At 30.6% G+C, this 19,119-nt stretch overlaps 2 protein-coding genes across 2 annotated transcripts; both read left to right on the top strand.

The window, feature by feature from the left end:
• Positions 1-3,364: 3,364 nt before the first annotated feature.
• On the top strand, positions 3,365-13,043 carry LOC145596740 (protein neprosin-like). Its single transcript, XM_081652946.1, has 5 exons — positions 3,365-3,511; positions 7,579-7,677; positions 7,768-7,971; positions 11,650-11,793; positions 12,678-13,043. Exons 1-5 carry the CDS (start codon positions 3,365-3,367, stop codon positions 13,041-13,043), a joined length of 960 nt encoding a protein of 319 aa, XP_081509072.1.
• Positions 13,044-13,911: 868 nt separating this feature from the next.
• On the top strand, positions 13,912-18,263 carry LOC145596739 (uncharacterized). The gene is made up of 4 exons (XM_081652944.1): positions 13,912-13,943; positions 14,059-14,110; positions 16,045-16,188; positions 17,922-18,263. The coding sequence occupies exons 1-4, from the start codon at positions 13,912-13,914 to the stop codon at positions 18,261-18,263; spliced, it is 570 nt and encodes a 189-aa protein (XP_081509070.1).
• Positions 18,264-19,119: the final 856 nt, after the last annotated feature.

The following is a 19,119-nucleotide window of genomic DNA, read 5'->3' as shown; positions in this document are numbered from 1 at the left end:
AATATGAAATGGGTCTGGGCAACCCGAACAAGGAGGAGGAGAGTTTGGTCCACAAACAAGGCTTTGGAGCTTCCATACTAAAACCAATTGGGAATAGTAGGAGTTACTCCTCTACCTTATAAAGTGGAATCCCCTCTCCTCTTTCTCCAAAGTGGGACACTCACAAGTGATACATATTGGGTTCCAACATCTTGTCATGAGTTTTAATAATATACTAGCCTTCTGGCCCGTGCAATGCACGGCATGTTCATAGAAAATTGCATTGAGAGATGAGTGAGGAAATAGCAATAAATAAATAATTATGAGTGTAATATGTAACTGAAAACATAATTAAAGAAATAAACATTTTGGGACTTTAATTTGAAATGAGACTTAATAGAAAGAAGATGGAGGACTAAAATCAAAGAGAGAAAATAAAAAGGTTGAATTAAAGAGGAGAGATGAAGATGAATTGAAGTGTTTAATGAAAGAGTTAAGAAAACTTGTATAATCTATACTTCTATATATAAAAGCGTTCCTAAAACGGCTTATGTGCCATGTGGCACCTTTCACATGTATTATATATATACCACATCACCTTTCACATGTATAATATGCCACATCAATAAAAATGCTTATTACAAGGTTTGAACACAAGACCAATAAGAATTAAACTAATGTTCTAACCATCTTTGCTATCATTTAATCATGTTTCATATTCAATTAAAATTTACTAAATACTTTGTATTAAACATCAATTTGAGAGCACTTATTTAGTTTCATAGTTATTATTGTTCACTCTTATTTTAATTATATAGTTTATATTTTATAGGTCAAATAATATTTGTTGATATTCAAAATAAAATCCGGGGCATCGCCCGGGGTACACACTAGTTAAAAAAAAAAAAAGGTAAAACGACATGTTGCACATTGAGTTGAAGAAGATAGGGAAGTGTAATAGAATGATAACATATGTCTTTTTTGGTTTGCTTTTTTAAATACTAAGTATAAATATAAATATAGATATATTGATTAGGTGTAATTAGGGAGTAAATGAAGGGGTTACTTAGGTTAGAAAATCAGTCCACACTCTCCCCCATGTACAGCCGTGTACATGAAGTAAAGTTGGGCCATAAGAAGCTCATAAACAAGCCCCATGTAGACTAGGTTCAAGGCTTCCCCTTTGGGCTTGATTGAGATATTAATTTAGGCTCAAGAATGGGATTAAGGAAGCTAATAAACAAGTCTATCTTAATCTATTTAGTCATGAAAGTTTTAAGGCAACACGATCCATATACAAGTTCTAGTTGGCCCGAATCTAGAGTGGGAAAGGAATGTAACAGCAGGTGATTTGAAACACGTTTTAAAAATGATAATATCGTTTTTAAAACGTGTTTCAAATCACCTGCCGTTACATTCCTTTCCCACTCAAGATATCTCAATAATAATTACAATAGTAATAATGAAAACAATAATTTAAATTACGATACAAAATTATATATAAAGTTCATATTTTACAGAAAAGCAATATAAAAAGGCGAGATGCGAAGCCGATAGCATTTATAATGATCTAATTAATAAAAGGACATTATAATAAGTTTTATAAATATAAATTAAAGAATAATTTATAAACAATATTAATTTGATAAATGAGTTATCGAAATCACCCAGTACAACTTTATTTATCGATATTGATACAATTGAACGTAAAACGTATTAAAAACACCAAAATTATTTTATGCGTATAGAATTCACACTTTAGTCAAGAAATCACCATGATGATCCGTATCAATTTTAATAGGTTAAGTATCTAAATTCAATGTAGATCACCTTATCAATATTGATTTAAATATAATTATATAGTTACGTTGTTACTAGTTTTTTTTATGAACTTATTACGTATATCTTATCAAAACTTATTTAAACTAATTAGCTCGAATTTAAGCTTATCTGAAATTATTTCTACTCTCTTACAATAGATGAAGAAATTGATGGTGATTAAACGTAAAAGTCATCACATGAACTGTTAACAAACCGACCCAAAAAATGTACCTGAACCCGATATGACCCGACCTGAAATCAACCCGAAACTAACCCAAATTAAACTAATATTTGAGACACAAAACTGAAATTGACTTGACTTGGAAATGACCAGACCTGATTGTAACCCACAAATTATAGACTTGAACCGAACCTGACTTGAACCCAAGAAAATGACCCAACCTGCTTATAACCCACAAGTTTTTTACTTGAACTGAATCTAACTTGAACCAGAGTTGATTATAACCCGTAAATTATTGACTTGAACTGAACCCGACTTGAACCTGAGAATAACCCTAACTCATTTTAAACCGTGAACACCCGAATTGAACCCGACCTATTATTCACCCGACCCAAATGTAACCCCGACCTGCTATTGACTCGACCTAAACTCAACCCAAACTCGAAAAGATGTATGACCCGACATGACCCGACTCAAGCATGACCCAGCCTGAACCCGACCTGCATAGGTTACGCATTAACCAGAATTAACTTCACCCGAGTTGACTTGACCCACACTTACCCGACTCAAACCCGACCCATTTACCCGAATTGACAACTCTATTTAGTACTACTTAGATATGGTAACAATTATACTGTAATAAAAAGTAGTACTCCCTCCGTCCCTAAATTACATTCCTCTTTGGAAATTTACACGGGAATCAAGGAGGGAAGAATAAGACAAATAACACTAATTAGATAATGCAATGGGAAGTACAAAGATAGATTAGGCTTATTACTCATGACAAGTCATCAATCCTTTGCAAAAAAAAAGGACCAATCACATGCTCCTAATTAAAAAATTTTAACCAATCATATTCATTGTAATTTGGCACAAGGATTATGAGTGAGATTAGGTAAAGATGAGTAAGAAATCATTAAATATAAAACAGAAAAAGAGAGTTGATTTACTAAAAAAAACTTAGCAAAAATAGAAAGGAAGAATGTAATTTTGGAATACCAAAAATAGAAAGGAGGGATGTAATTTAGGGACGGTATTTAATGTATTGATTTTTCTTTACCAACATTAATTGTATTTAATGCTATATATATTATATTAGTCAATATTTTCCATATCTGTAATGATTTGTTTGGATAGAATATCTCTAGTAAAATTTAATGATAGGCCAGGTGTCAAAAATTATATAATTTTTTCATTTATTTAGGCTTCTCTTATGAGTATAAATTTCGTGACAGAGATGGCTTGTATAATGCCATATTCTTAAGAGTTGCATTCCATTGAAGTCAAATTAAAGGTTTGGAAGTATAATGTAATAATAATAATTTTAGTAAAATAGTTTTTAAGTTTATTAATTGATTTTATGAAAACTTAATTTGCAGAGCAATGGATGTGAAAAGTCTAGCATGCTTGGTAGCTTTGTTGTTACTTCTAATTAACCACAGAGCAAAAGGTCATCCTTTGACTAGAGAAGAGCTTGATTATGAGAAACAATTTGAGCTCCTCCAGAAACCAAGTGTTAAAACAATCAAGGTATGTTATTTATTTTGATTTGTTCTTGTAGGATATATTACGAATCATATCCTCACAATTTTATTACTGGGTGATTTTGTTAACAATTATTTTCTATCCACTGCTATATGACAAATCCCGTTTAAATTTCCATATATAAGCCTCACAAATCCGATGATTTCAATCTACTTCCTCCGTTAATGGTTATTTGCAACAAAGGAATATTTTATATCTCACAAATAATACCCCTTTGTTGCAAATAACCATTAACGGAGGAAGTAATTAACTTAATTACATTTGGCCTATTATCCCATTTAGGCCCTGTTCTCTTCATCTTAATTTTGCTGAACTAAAATTATTTTTACTGAATTGAAATTATTTCTGCTGAACTTAAATTATTTTTACTGAACTTAAATTAATTTTACTGAACTGAAATTATTTTTGTTGAACTGAAATTATTTTTACTGATTTTCTATTATAATTCTTCTTTAAGAAAACTGAATTTTCTTGAACTGAACTTATTTTTACTGAACATAAATTATTTTTACTGAACTGAAATTAATTTTACTGAACTGAAATTATTTGCACTTAATATTATTTTTTTAAGGTGAAGAGAACAGGGCCTTAAAACAACTAAAAGACTAGAAGAAAGTTTTGTTAATCTAGACCTTGAATCAAAGCTACACCAAAAATTTAAATCTTAAAAAATTGTAAATTATAAAAAATGAATTGAAGATGAAGAGTTTTGTGATTAAAAGTTTTCAAATTACATTCCTATTTATTAGGGGTGTCAATCAGGTAAACAATACGGTTTCGAGTTTGGTTTATCGATTTTAAGTTATAACGGGTTGAAACAATTAGCAGGTTAATTTGGGTCAGTTTTAAAAGTTGTCGATCCGAGTCGATTCGGGTTGGTTTTTTTTTCAGTTATTATTTGGGTCGGTTCCTTATCAGTTCGGGTTGAACACAGTTGGTTTGAAAATGACATTTGCAAGTTTCGGGTCAAAAACCTATAAGATAGATCCTTGTCGAGTTGTAATCGTTTTGAGTCATAATTGGTTTGGTTGGAACTCAGTCGGTTTGAAAACGGGTTTTGCAAGTTTAAAGCGAGTTTCGAGACAAAATAAATTGGGTCTTAATCAGGTTGGGTTGTAATCAAATCTGGTCATAATCTATTTGGGTTGAGCCCCTAGGTCGGTTTGAAAATCGAGTTTCGGTTAAAAACAAATTCGATAAAATCAACTCGGGTTATAATCAATTTAGGTTGAAGTAAGCTAGTCAGTTTGAAAACGGGTTATGGTTCAAAACATATCAAGTGAAATCGGGTCGGGTTATTATAAGATTAGGTCATAGCTGATTTCAATTGAACTAGGTCGATTTGAATATGAGTTAACTAGTGTAAAGCAAGTTTCGGTTCAACTAAATCATATCGAGTTAAAATTAGATAATTATTGAGTATGGTTAACTAGATATTGAGAAGGAACAGGTCAAGAAATAATTGATTTAAGTCCTAAAGAAATTACTTTTATCGAGTAGTGGGTTGAAAAGGGTCAGATCAAAATTGAGACAGGTTTAAACAAGTAAGATAAAAATTAAGAGTTGTGTCCTAAATAGATATAATTAATCGTGTTGCAAGTAGGAATGGATGTGGTCTAAATCGAGTCACGACTTAGATAAGTTGGGTGGTCAAAATAGGTTACGAGTTGTAAATGTTTCAGTCACAACAGGTTATAGGTTGTGAATGGCTTAGACATAACGGGTTAAGTGGTTAACGGGTTGGCGATATTATAAACGATTCGATCATAACACGTTACGTGTTATAAATGGTTAAATTGTAATGGGTTACGACTTACGAGTTTAAAACAGTTCGGTCATAACAGGTTACTGGTTGTAAACACTCTAATCACAACGTGGTACAATCTTGGTTGCAATGGGTTTTTATCGAATTTAAACAGTTTCAGTTTAAAATGGGTCGGGTTACTATCGGGTTTGGACGTAATCACTTCGGGTTGTTCTCTGTTTCGGATTGTAATGGTTCGGTTTGATAATGGGTACATGTCATTAATTGTTTTAAAAAATTCAGTTCTGTTCAGTTTGAGTTTCAAAAATATTGGGTCGGGTTTTAGTTTTTCAAAAAAATAAATTATTAGGTTATTAAAAAATCTAGTTTGAGTTTTCATTTTCAAGAAATTTCTTTTATCTATTCGATTAATTTTCTGAATAATTTGAAACAGTTAAGTTCACAAATTTAGATTGGTTTTTGACAACTCTATTATTTATATGTTTATATTAGATTGACTCTTTATGCATGCAATACGTTTGCAAATTTCCAAATTTCAAAATGCATGTAAAGTCTAACCCCTCTGTATAAAAATTAGGAGGACTCCGATATGCTTAAAAAAATAAATTTCACCAAGTATTTCATCTTTTAAAATAAGAAAAATTGTCAAAAATAATACAAACTTTGAACAGTCTGCTAAAAATAAGTCAATCTTTTGATTATTTCTGAATAATACAAACTTTAGGGGATCTCTTCTTTAAACAAGTTAATTTACCTTCAACTGATATAACCTGTTAACTTTTTTTTTTTTTTTAACAAAATCGTTTAACAACAAATTTACTTCTAATCGGAATTTTAAGCACGGTTAATTTCTCATTTAACTCTTCTTCAAAAAAAAAAAAAAAAAAAAAAAAAATCTCATTTAACTCTAAATAAAATATCAAATAATTCTCTTTTTTTTTTTTTTTGTGAAAAGATCAAATAAATTCTAACTAAGTAATTAATTAATTTTGTGTTAAAAAGAAAATATTTACTTAACTTCTATTCTGAATATATATATATAAAAGAAAATAGGGTAAGTGATTGGGCTGCTCCCAGCCACGTCAGCAGCCTGCCGCCGGCCCGCCGCCGCCAGGCCGGGCAAAGCCCAGCGAAGCAGCCACTATAGCACCGGCCGATGTAGCCAAGCAGCAGGCAACGCCGATCTACGCAGCAGGCTAAAACCCAGTCACCACAGCTAGCGTCGGGGCGTCGGCCGACGATTAGGGCCCCACCACCACTCAAAACTCCCATAAAAAACCTCCCTTACTCCCGAAAAACCCCAAACAATTCTCCCCCGCCATCGAAAACCCTAGCCTCTAGGGTTTCAGGGTGGAGGGATGAGTGATTTGCGGTTTATGGGAGTGGGGAAAAGGTTTCTATGGTGGTTGCGTGGGGGATGGGAGGGGTTTTGGGGAAGGGGGAAACGACGACGTCAGGGTGGAGAGGCGCGGAGGACTGGCGGAAAGAACGGGGGGTCGATGAAGGACGAGCGGTGGGCTGGTAGTGGAGGTGGGGGTTAGCAGCGCCGGTGGGGGAGGAGGTAGTGGCTAGGCTATGGTGGTGAGTGGTTTTTTTCTTTTTTTTTTTTTTTTTGAAAAAGGTTCTTTTTTCATTTTAAATAATAATAATATATTTTTTTTTAAAGAAAATAGGAGTTTCAATAATAATGAGTGTTTTTTTATAATAATAATAATCAACTAATCCTTTTGATATTAAAAACATTATATAAAATAAAAAAGATGAAAAAAAATTGAACCAATAAAACGTTGACACGTGTGCATATAACCTCTTAAACAAGTCACCAACAGCTTAAAACTTGTTTAAAGCGGACACCCCAAAAATTTGTATTATTTAGAAATAATCAAACAATTGACTAGTTTTTGGCGGATTGCTTAAAGTTTGTATTATTTTTGACAATTTTTCCTTTAAAATATAATATCCTCTACATTTGCACGGTTATAAACTTTGATAGATCATATACTACGTATGTATTTAAAATATCCACTCCATGCACACTCGCACACCTCTAGATATCAATTCTTTTTCGTTTTTTCGCTGGCACATATATACGAAGTATATACATTAGTTAGGAATAACTTACTAGAAGATATTCTCAAATTGTAAATAGTGGATGAATTATAGTTGTTTACAAATTTAAATTTTAAGGTAGTTGTTAAAAAAAATTGAAAACTCAAAAGGTAAAAAAGCATTTTGATTATATACAATTTACAAGTTAATTAAACTAACTATTTTGATTTGATTGCAGAATGAGTATGGAGACATATATGACTGTGTAGATTTTTATAAGCAACCTGCTTTTGATCATCCACTATTAGCAAACCACTCATTCAATCCCGAGGTTCAAGTGAATTCATTCATATTGGCAATATAAGTATTGAATTATTATACAATTATTTCCTTTCATGTATCTAATGTATGCTTGTATTAATTTTAGATGAAACCATCTACTCTCACTTTTGAAGAAGAGTCAAAAATCTCTCAAGATAGAGAGGTAATTACCAATATGAAGTCAAGAGGTGAAGGTTGCCCAACAGGAACAATTCCTATTAAAAGAATGAGCAAGGACGATTTTATCAAAATAAAACGATTTACAAAAGATTATACTTCACGAACCAAAAGTAATAGTTTGGAAAATCATGTAAGTGTTTCTTTTTATTTAAATACAAAAATCATTGCATTGAAAGACAATCAATTGAAGAGTAAAAATAATAATTTTTATGGTAACTTTAACCCAACTAAAAGAAGTTAGGTCGCACCATTATCAAGATGTACTTTTATCCATTATGTACTAACAAAAAAATAAAAATTGATACAAATATTTTACATATATAGACGAGTCTAACATCATACATGATGCCACATATATATATTAGTGAAAATGAACAGTCAAATTTATTTAAAATTTGTCATTGATAAATGGAATTGAGCACTATAGTTTATGTCAGAAGAAGTATAAATGTCTTCTTATTAAGCAAAATTCGCATGCTAATGAATGCTGTACTTGATTAATGCAAGCTTTTTACATATATATTTTTCTTAAATAAAAAAAAAATCAGTTTGCAGTTGTTCAAACTCCCCTTCCAAATGCAAAGTATTATTATGGAGCAAAAGTTGTACTTAGCGTTCATAACTTTAACGTAAGCGCTTCTCAATATTCTTCGGCTGGAGTGACACTTAATAATGGAGAAGAAACCATACAATTTGGATGGACAGTAAGTCTTCAACAAGTTATCTTCATACTTTTAAATCATATATACGCAGTATTTCCCTCCATCCCTTATTTCCAAACTTTTTTCTCTTTTTTCACGGAAATTAAGGACCTTAGAAATTCAATTAAACCTATGATTGGGAAGTACAAATTTGCATGTGGCTTAGAGAGAGATAGAGAGAAAGAAAAGGTAGTCGGCATATTGAAGAAATGAAGAGAGAAAATGTCGGTAAATGAAGTCAAAGTACAACAAAATAAAAAATAAAAATGATGACAACTCATAAAAAAAAAAGGCATGTAATTTTGGTTTCCCCAAAATAAAATACAGACATGTAACTAATTAAAGAAAGAAGGGAGTACTTTATATTTGAGAGAATATATGCTTAGTAAACTGCACTCCCCTTATTTTTTATTTTTCGGATGTTATTATTATTAGTCTCATTTGTTTTCGGATGTTATAATTTTCAATTTGGATTGTATTTTTTTATTTCAATATAACAAAAAATATGCTATTATATGTTCATTTTATTTGATTCATTTTATTATGTCAATTTTAAAATATTGGCTTTTATGTTCTTATTCAATACACAATTAAAAAAATTACGGACAAAGATGTATCTTGTTAAAAATACACGGGATAATTAAAATTCGACGATAAATTTACATATGCACACATCCTTGATCCTTATTAACTTATGCATATACGAATTCTTTTTTTTTTTCTCTATGTATCAATTAAAATTTCAAACCGTTTATTATTCAACAAACTTTTTTTGTGGTCGCTTGGCTAATAATATATATTATGATAAAATAATCAAGATAATCTATGAGCGCATCTTTACTATTAAATAATTAAACGAGAAATTTTTGTGTAAGACCGTCTCAATTACCATCGATTCTTATTACAAGCATGTAACCCTATGATGTTTAGAAAATCTTATTTTAAATTAAATATTCATAAAGTGAATTAATGGAAGTTTAATGTATGTAATTATACATCTAATGATATTAAGTTACAATTGAAAATCAAATTATAAAAATTAACTGATACAGGACGTGAGGATAAGACAAAATAGAAGTTAGATACGAAAAGAAAGAATTTATTCACTACGCTAGCTAATTCCTTTGTACTTATATCGTCTTTTCCACGAAGTGTTTATGTAGTTTAATTTCTTAAATAATTGTTTTTATTTTGTTATCTTCTACCTGATAAACATACATTTTTTTCGTATGAATATAGATTAATCCGACAATAAACAACGACGGCCGCACTCGACTTTTCCAATATCTTAATGTAAGTATATGATGATTATCTTTTTCTATCTAATTATTATTCCGTCCTTCAATTTTTATTCTTTATGCTTTGAATTTTATGGTCAACTTTTATAACTTTGATTGTAAAAAATCACAATTATAGATATCAAAACTATATCATCATATGAGATCGCTTGTTAGATTCGGCTTGAAGTGTATTTTCTATACATCAATGTCTCATAACTTGAATTAAACTGAATATATACCTAGTCAAAGATGAATATTACTAACCGAAAAATTCAAAGTGTAAAGAACTAAAAGGACGAAGGGAGTATACTTTTGTACAAGTAATACTTACCGCTAAAAGACTAACTTAACCAATAATTAAAACTAATAGTAAAAGACTAGACTTGCCTTTTATATTCTATCACACCCCTTCAAATAAAAGTCATTTGGACTTGAAATATGGATGCAACATCGACTTCTTCATACACATGATAAATGGGTGTGGGCCACACCCATCACAACTGTCCACTTTACACGACCAAGGAGGTTCCACTTCAAAACCATATGGCAATGAGGGGAGTAGCCCCTTAGTCTTATAAAGTGGCCTGGACACAATATTCTTATTTGTTCAATGTGGGATACACATCCCAATACAAACTCAAACTTATAAAGTCAACCAATGTGGGACAACACACTACTCACATGTGAGTTTTACTCATGGGCTCAACACTCCCCCTCACATGTGAGTTGTCCATAATATTGGACCAAATCACAATACAACTTAAACCTAGCTCTGATACCATGTTAGAGGACCAACTCAACCAAAAGCTTAAGTTGATAGTTGAGGTCCAGGAATATGTTTTATACTCTATCACTCTCCCTCACATGAAAGGCCCTGTGGGCTTGAAATGTGGATGCAACACAGGCCCACCCATACCTGGTGCGAATTAATCCCACTTTAAAGGAGGGTTGGATGAGATTCGAACCCGTGACCTATTTTGTGTCACGCTGGCTCTTGATACCATGTTAGAGGACAACTTCAACCAAAACAAATTAATTCCACTTTAGGTTTGTTGGGCCGTTCATAACTGGGTATTTGTCAAGCCACTGGTTAAGGAGCTTCTATTGGATGTTCATTCCCAAAGAGGATTTATATTGTACCTTCTGATGTGCTCTAATTCTAAGGACACTCACAAGTGAGGGGAGTGTTGGAACCCAATGTATATCACTTGTGAGTATCCCACATTGGAGAAAGAGGAGAGGTGGTTCCACTTTAAAAGGTAGAGGAGTGACTCCTACTTTTGCCAATTGGTTTTAGTATGGAAGCTCCAATCCAAAGCCTTGTTTGTGGACCGAGCTCTCCTCCTCCTTGTTTGGGTTGCCCAGGCCCATTTCATATTGTTTCGAAATTTAACAACACAATACAATGCTAAGTATACCACATGATGAAAAGAACAGTGGATGAGATTTAAACTCGTGACCTTCTTGTCATATTGGTTTTTGATACTATGTTCGAAGCTACAACTTTTAGTTAAAACCCATGATTAGTTTTTATATTTTTTAAATTCTATAGCTCTAAGTGGTATAACTTTATAACAAGAGAACCATATCTTAAACACAAGTAAACATGTTTATAATTACCTTTTGAAGAATTATGAACCATAATATCTTAAACTCAAGTAAACATGTTTATAATCACTAACACGCATATATGCGTACACATTATAAATTCCATATGCATGCAAAAATTTTCAACTAGTGTTTTTGAATATAACCTGATGATGCACTATACATTTGTACTCAAAATAGCATCATTTAATATGTAAATTCCTTTGTTATATTTTACAGGCTGGTCTTTCTCAAGTACACTGTTTCAATATGTTATGTCCCGGATTTGTTAATGTTAATAAAGACATACCTATTGACGATGTGCTTGTGCCAATGTCAAAAAGAGGAGGAAATATATATATTATAAGGTTCAGTATATTTAAGGTAAATAATACTGGACTCTGATTTTTATTTTTAATTTTTACAAGGTTAACCGGTGGCAATACTTGTTTTTGCCACCAGTTTTGAACCGGTGGCTTTTCAAGGGAGTATTGTCACCCCCCAAATGCCCAGCGGTTCAAAATCGGTGGCGTAAGGGGGTGTTTGAACTGGTGGGGAATTGCAATTTTCTACTGGTGATACATGCATTAAGAATCCATTAAATATTCTCTTTGTTGTTGCTTTTTTAAATACTCTCCCATTCATCTTTCAAAAAAAATACTCTCCCATTCAAGTTAGTGTAAACATGCAACTTAAGAAATTCGATCTTGTTGAAAAATGTCAGTGGGTTGTAAGATAAAGTATCATAGTATGTAAGACAACAAAGTAAAAGAATTGTGTTTGTGTAAGATAAAAATTAATAAAGTAAGAAAGGGTACGTTTAAAATGTGTAATTATCGGAAAGTTAAAGGGATAAGATGGTAAAAGTGGTCAAGGTCAGCCTTAAGCTAAAGCTAACGAATACTTCTGGTGTGTTGGATAAGCTAATTATAAGTAGAAATACTATATTAAAATGAACGTTAATTACATTGATTGACACGTAATTTTGGCATGTACTCATAAGTGTTTAAAGGCTTATCAAATGCCCTAGGGGTATTTATTAGCAAGATCTATAGATCAGAATAAGTCAAAGTGAAAGAACAAAGTAACCAACTAAAATTAAAAACGAATAGAACAAAAAAGAATGAATGTATGTAGTAGTGTTAGTCAATGCAAATTGTCATTATTTTCTAGAAAATTACATAATTTGAATGTAATCTTTATACTTTGGTTAAGTTGTTACTTAAGGAATTATAACTTATACATGGTATGTCTAATGTGTTACAAAGGATCCGAAAGATGGAAATTGGTGGCTTACATTTGGGAAGGAAAACACTGTACAAGGATTTTGGCCTAAAGAGATATTCACTGGATTGTCAATGTTAGCAACTAAAGTCACATTTGGTGGAGAAGCTTATGGCCCTGTGGATCAACCTTTACCACCTATTGGAAATGGCTACCGTGGTATCGCAGACCCTAAATATTCTGCTTTTTGTCATTCAATTGTGGTGATGGATGAAAATTTGAAGGAAGATAATGATCCTCATGAGATTGAAACTTATTATACAGATGCTTCACAGTATCATGTCGTTGATTATGGATGGACTAATAAATTTGGACGCATCATGTTCTATGGTGGTACTATTCCACAATAATGATGTCATAGTATTAGTACTTTTATCAATAATAACTATTAATAAATTTCTTAAACTTTTCAAGAAATTATATCAAGTGTTTGTTAAGATTAAGGGTGCGTGCAGTGATTAAAATGTGTTTTGGACTTGGAAAATGAAATAGACTTGAGACAATTATCAAATAGAATATTATAGATTGTTTTGAAGGTCCAATTCAAATTTATCTATATTAACAAGAAACAAAAGGTCAAAAGGTGAAGTTAATTACAAAATCAAACAGAAAATTATATTGTTTTGGAGATCTAATTCAAATTTTGCAAAAATAGTATTATAAACACACCAAAAAAAAACACAAACAAAAAGGAAGTAGAAAAAAATTAAACCATATAATCTATCTATAAATCTATATATATAACTGCAATAGCAACCGTTGACATCATATGTAGCTTTACAAAAAAACATTTCCCCCTAAAATAAATATGTTGTCATTACATTTTTCTTTGGTTTCAAATTTCAAATTTAGTTTCACATCCTCTCAACTTATCTATACTCTTTAAATTATTTAATTTCCTTCTATCACCAACTATTTGTATTCAATGCAACCTTATGCTTCATAAAATATATACTCTATATTTCTTATATTAGATAATTATGTAATAAGAATACATAAATATATACTCTACATTTCAAAGAAATTTTTATTAATGTCATGCATTGCACGAGACTAATCTAGTAAAAATTAAACTAAAAACCGAAAAATTAAACTAATCAGTACTTCAAACTCCCATTCCAAATGCAAAGTATTATTATGGAGCAAAAGTTGTACTTAGCATTCATAACTTTAACGTAAGCGCTTCTCAATATTCTTCGGCTGGAGTGATACTTAATAATGGAGAAGAAACCATTCAATTTGGATGGACAGTAAGTCTTCAACCAAGTTTTTTTTTTTCATACTTTTTAATCATATATACGTGTTACTTTTTATTTGAGGCAATATATGCTTAGTACTTCACTTGCCTTATTTGTTATTTTTCAGATGTTATTATTTGTCTTATTTGTTTTCAGAGGTTATAATTTTCAATTTTGCTGTAATTTTATATTTCGGTATAACAAAAATCATATTATTATATGTTCATTTTGTTTGATTCATTTTTTATATATATTCATAAATATTGGCTTTATAATTTTATTCATTACAATTAAAATAATTTTGGACAAAGATGTGCCTTGTAAAAAATGCACGGGATAATTCAAATTTGACGCTAGATTTACATATGCTGTTTTGCGTGCACACATCCTTACCAACTTTGTTCTGCATTTACGAATTTATTTTTTCTCTGCATATCAATAGAAATTTGAAACCATTTACAATTCTACTAATAACTTTTTATTGTTTGTTTTTGCTTGGCTATAATATATATCATGATAAAATAATCAAGAAATTTGGTTTAGTGATACAACACAACAATATTAAACGAGAAAATTTTGTGTAAGACCTTTTTAATTATCATCAATCATAAAATTACATTTGTGAGTCGTTACAAGTATGTCACCCTTATAATTTCTAGAAAGTCTTATTTTAATTAAATATTAAATTAAAGAAATTTTAATGTATGTAATTATACATCTAATGATATTAATTTACAATTGAAAATAAAATTACAAAAATTATCTGATCAGGACGTGGGGATAAGGCAAAATAGAAGTTAGATACGAAAAGAAAGACTTTATTCACGAGGGAGCCCCCATTCTTCTTCATGATAAACAAAATTTGTTTATCTAATGGCATTTTCGTAAATATATCAACAATTCACTCATGTCAGCATGACATTTTTGTAAATAAGTTAACAACTTTTATTAATATGCAGGTCCACAAATGTTAACTTATTTACGAAAATGTCATTAGATAAACAAATTTTGTTTATCATCAAGATGAACTTGTATTTTCTCTTTATTCACTACGGTAGCTAATTCCTTTGTACTTGTATTGTCTTTTCTCCGAATTGTTTATGAAGTTAGTAGTTTAATTTGTTAATTAATTGTTTCTTTTTTGTTATATTCTACTTGATAAACATACACTTTATTTTCCGTATGAATATAGATTAATCCGACAATAAACAAAGACGGCCGCACTCGACTTTTCCAATATCTTAATGTAAGTATATGATGATTATCTTTTTCTATCTAATTATTATTCCCTCCTTTAATTTTTATTTTCTATGCTTTGAGTATTTTAGTCAACTTTTATAACTTTGAGTGTAAAAAATCACAATTATAGATATCAAAACTATGTTAGATTCAGCTTGAAATGTATTTTCTATACATCGATGTCTCATAACTCAAATTTTATTGAATATAAACCTAGCTAGTCAAAGATGAACATTACAGAACGAGAAATCCTAAGTGTAAAGTATACTTTTCTACAAATAATATTTACTACTAAAAGGCCAACTTAATCAAAAGTTAAAACTGATACGGAGTAGTAAAATCCTATAATTGGCTTTTATATTCTATCATACCCCTTCACATAAGAGTCATTTGCGCTTGAAATATGGATGTAACATCGACTTATTCACACACAGTGCAAAGTATACCACATGAAAAGAACGGTGGATGAGATTTAAACCTGTGACCTTCTTGTCATGTTGGTTCTTACTACTATGTTAGAAGCTATAGCATTTGATTAGAACCCATGATTGGTTTTATTTTTTCTTTTAAAAAATTTCTATCGTTTAAAGTGGTATAACATTATAATAAGAGAACCATAACTTAAAAATAAGTATGAAGCAACATGTTTTTACACTACCTGTTGAAACAATATGATCCATACCTTTCATTCTAGTCACTAACACGCATATTTGCATACAAATTATAAATTCCATATCTATGCAAATTATAAATTCCATATGCATGCAAATTATTCCAACTAGTGTTATTATTGAATATAGCTTGATGATGCACTACACATTTGTACTCAAAATATCATGATTTAATATATAATTTCATTTGTTATATTTTACAGGCTGGTCTTTCTCAAGTACATTGTTTCAATATGTTATGTCCCGGATTTGTTAATGTCAATAAAGACGCACCTATTGACGCGTTGCTTGAACCAGTATCAAAAAGAGGAGGACCAATATACATTAATACATTCAGGATATTTAAGGTAATTAATACTGAACTTTGATTTTTTTTTTTTATTAATTTTTTAAAGTTATACATAATACATGCATTAAGAATCCATTAAATTAAAGTTTCTCTTTGTTGTTGCTTTTTAATTACTCTCCCATTCAGTTAGTGTAAACATGCAACTTTTTTAGAAATTATTGTTGAAAAATGTGAGTAAGTGTAGGATAAAGTATTGTAGTAAGACAAAGAGATTACAAGAACTGTGTTTGTTTAAGATAATAAATGTTATAAAGTAAGAAAGGGTATGTTGAAATATGTAATTATTGGAAATTTAAAGGGATAAGATGGTAAAAGTGGTCTAGGTCAGCCATAAGCAAAAGCTAACGAATGCTGGGGCGTTCGATAAGATAATTAAAGTAGAAATATTATACTCCCTCCGTCCCCAAATGATAGTCCCTTATGGGCAAAAATCACGGGAATTAAGAAACTTAAATAAAAGTAGTAAAATTACATTAAAAAGATAAATTTACATTGGGTATGTAAAATAGTAGAGAGAAAAAGTAATAAAAGTACATTGAAAAATAAAATTTACATGGGAAAGTTAAATTTGCACAAATATTGTTGTAATTGGAGGAAATTTTGACAAAAAAATTGATATTAATGGTACTTGAAAAAAGCAAATGAGACTGTCAATTTGAGACTAAAAATAGGTCATAAGGGACTATCATTTGGGGACGGAGGGAATATTAAAATGAACATTAATTACATCGATCGACGCGTGATTTTGATATGCATTCCCAAATATTTTAAAGGCTTATCAAATACCATGGGGCCATTCGTTAGCAAGATCCATAGAATAAATCAAAGTGAGTAGAACAAAATAACCAACTAAATTTAAAAATAAATGGAACAAAAAAGAACGAATATATGGAGTAGTGATTTTTGGTGCAAAATATATGGAGTACTCCCTCCGTCCCTTTTTTACAATCCTACTTTCATTTTTGGGTATTTTAAAATTACATTCCTACTTTCCTTTTTTAGTAAGTAAATTTTTACTTAATATACCAAATTATCCCTATTTTTCTGTTTTGTAATTAAATTCTCACTCTTATTTTCTCATTCTCACTCTTATTAATGCCTTTAAAAAATTCAGAATCCATGTGCATCACTTTAGATGAATATGATTGATCCTTTTATTTTTTATAAAAAAAAATGTTATTGGTCCTTTTTCTTTTCAAAGGATTGATGACATGTGCATCATTAAATATTATTCAATCTTTGTTTTATTCAAAGACACCAATAATTAATGTCTTGTAATTCTCATTGTACTTTGTTTTATTGTTCTTTATTTTATGAAAAATGTTATACATAGCCCTTAGGGCTACATATAAGCATTTAATTTACTCTAGAAAATTGTTAAAATTTAAAAAATTATGACAAAAACACACTAATTACACCGATTTGCGCGTGTTTTTGTCATGAATTCCCAACTTTATACATTTTCCTAGAGTAAACTTAATGCTTATATATAGCCCTAAGGGCTATGTATAGCATTACCCTTATTTTATTTCAAGCTCCTTAATTCCCATGTAATTTTAGAAATAGAAATGTAAAAAAAGGACGGAGGGTGTAGTATTAATCCATGTAGAATTGCATATCATATTTTCTAGAAAGTTACATAATTTGAACGTAATCTTTAAACTTTAATTTAGTTGTCAATAATTAAGGGATTATAATTATACTTGGTATGTTTAATGTGTAATTATAAAGGATCCGAAAGATGGAAATTGGTGGCTTACAGTGGGGGAGAAAAACACTTTACAAGGATTTTGGCCTAAAGAAATATTCACTGGATTGTCAATGTTAGCAACTAAAGTCTCATTTGGTGGACAAGCTTATGGCCCTGTGGATCAACCTTTACCACCTATTGGAAATGGCTACCGTGGTATCTCAGAGCTAAAATATGTTGCTTATTGTCATTCAATTGCATTGTTGGATGAAAATTTGAAGGAAGATAATGACCCTCATGAGATTGAAACTTATACAGATGATTCACATTATCTTGTCACTGATTATGGATGGACTAATAGATTTGGACGCATTATGTTCTAAGGTGGTACTACTCCACTATAATGATGTATGTATTATTAGTACTTTTATGAATAACCAACCATTAATAAATTTCTTTTACTTTTCAAGAAATCACATCAAGTAATTGTTAAGATTATTAAGGGGGCGTGATTAAAATGTAATTTGCACTTGGAAAATGGAATAGACTTGAGACAATTATCAAATAGAATATAGATTGTTTTGAAGATCTAATTCAAATGTATCTATATTAACAAGATACAAATGGTGAAGTTAATAACAAAATCAAATAGAAAATTATATTGTTTTGAAGATCTAATTCAAATTTTGCAAAAATAGTATTATAAACAGTAGACACCTAAAAATGTCTCCCCAAAACCATACCCGATGATGAACATTTTTCACCGCCGTTATTGGTCGGGTTGAGTATTTAATCTTTGGAGTGCTTAAATCCATGTTTCTACCCAATACATTTCATAAACCAATCCATTTCCTAGCTCATTTCCCTAAACCATAACTTACTTTCCACTTTCCATATCCACATTACAAAACCGAGCTGAACTGATTTTATGGATATATAATTTTGATCCAATTATTATTTGGTTGTATAGGCCTTTCAATAATATTTCCAACTATATATCATAAGCCCAATTCCGAGCTATAACGAAAAAGATATAAGCAAAACACTAAACTCGGCCCAAAACCGACACCCTTCTACTAAAATGGCCATATATTAAAATATACAAATCATTTTTACCTGATTCTAATTGGGTTGGAAAGTAGACTTGATAAGCTTTCCAATGATATATTATATGACTTATTCCGAGTTACAGATCAAAAGTTATGATAATTTTAAAAACGGGTAAAAACCTGGAATCAC

This window comes from Chenopodium album, chromosome 20, assembly GCF_948465745.1.
Source record: "Chenopodium album chromosome 20, dcCheAlbu1.1, whole genome shotgun sequence".
In the NCBI taxonomy this organism is placed as follows: Eukaryota; Viridiplantae; Streptophyta; class Magnoliopsida; order Caryophyllales; family Amaranthaceae; genus Chenopodium; species Chenopodium album.
The sequence above is the reverse complement of the archived record's forward strand: the minus strand, read 5'-3'. Positions and strand labels throughout refer to the sequence as shown.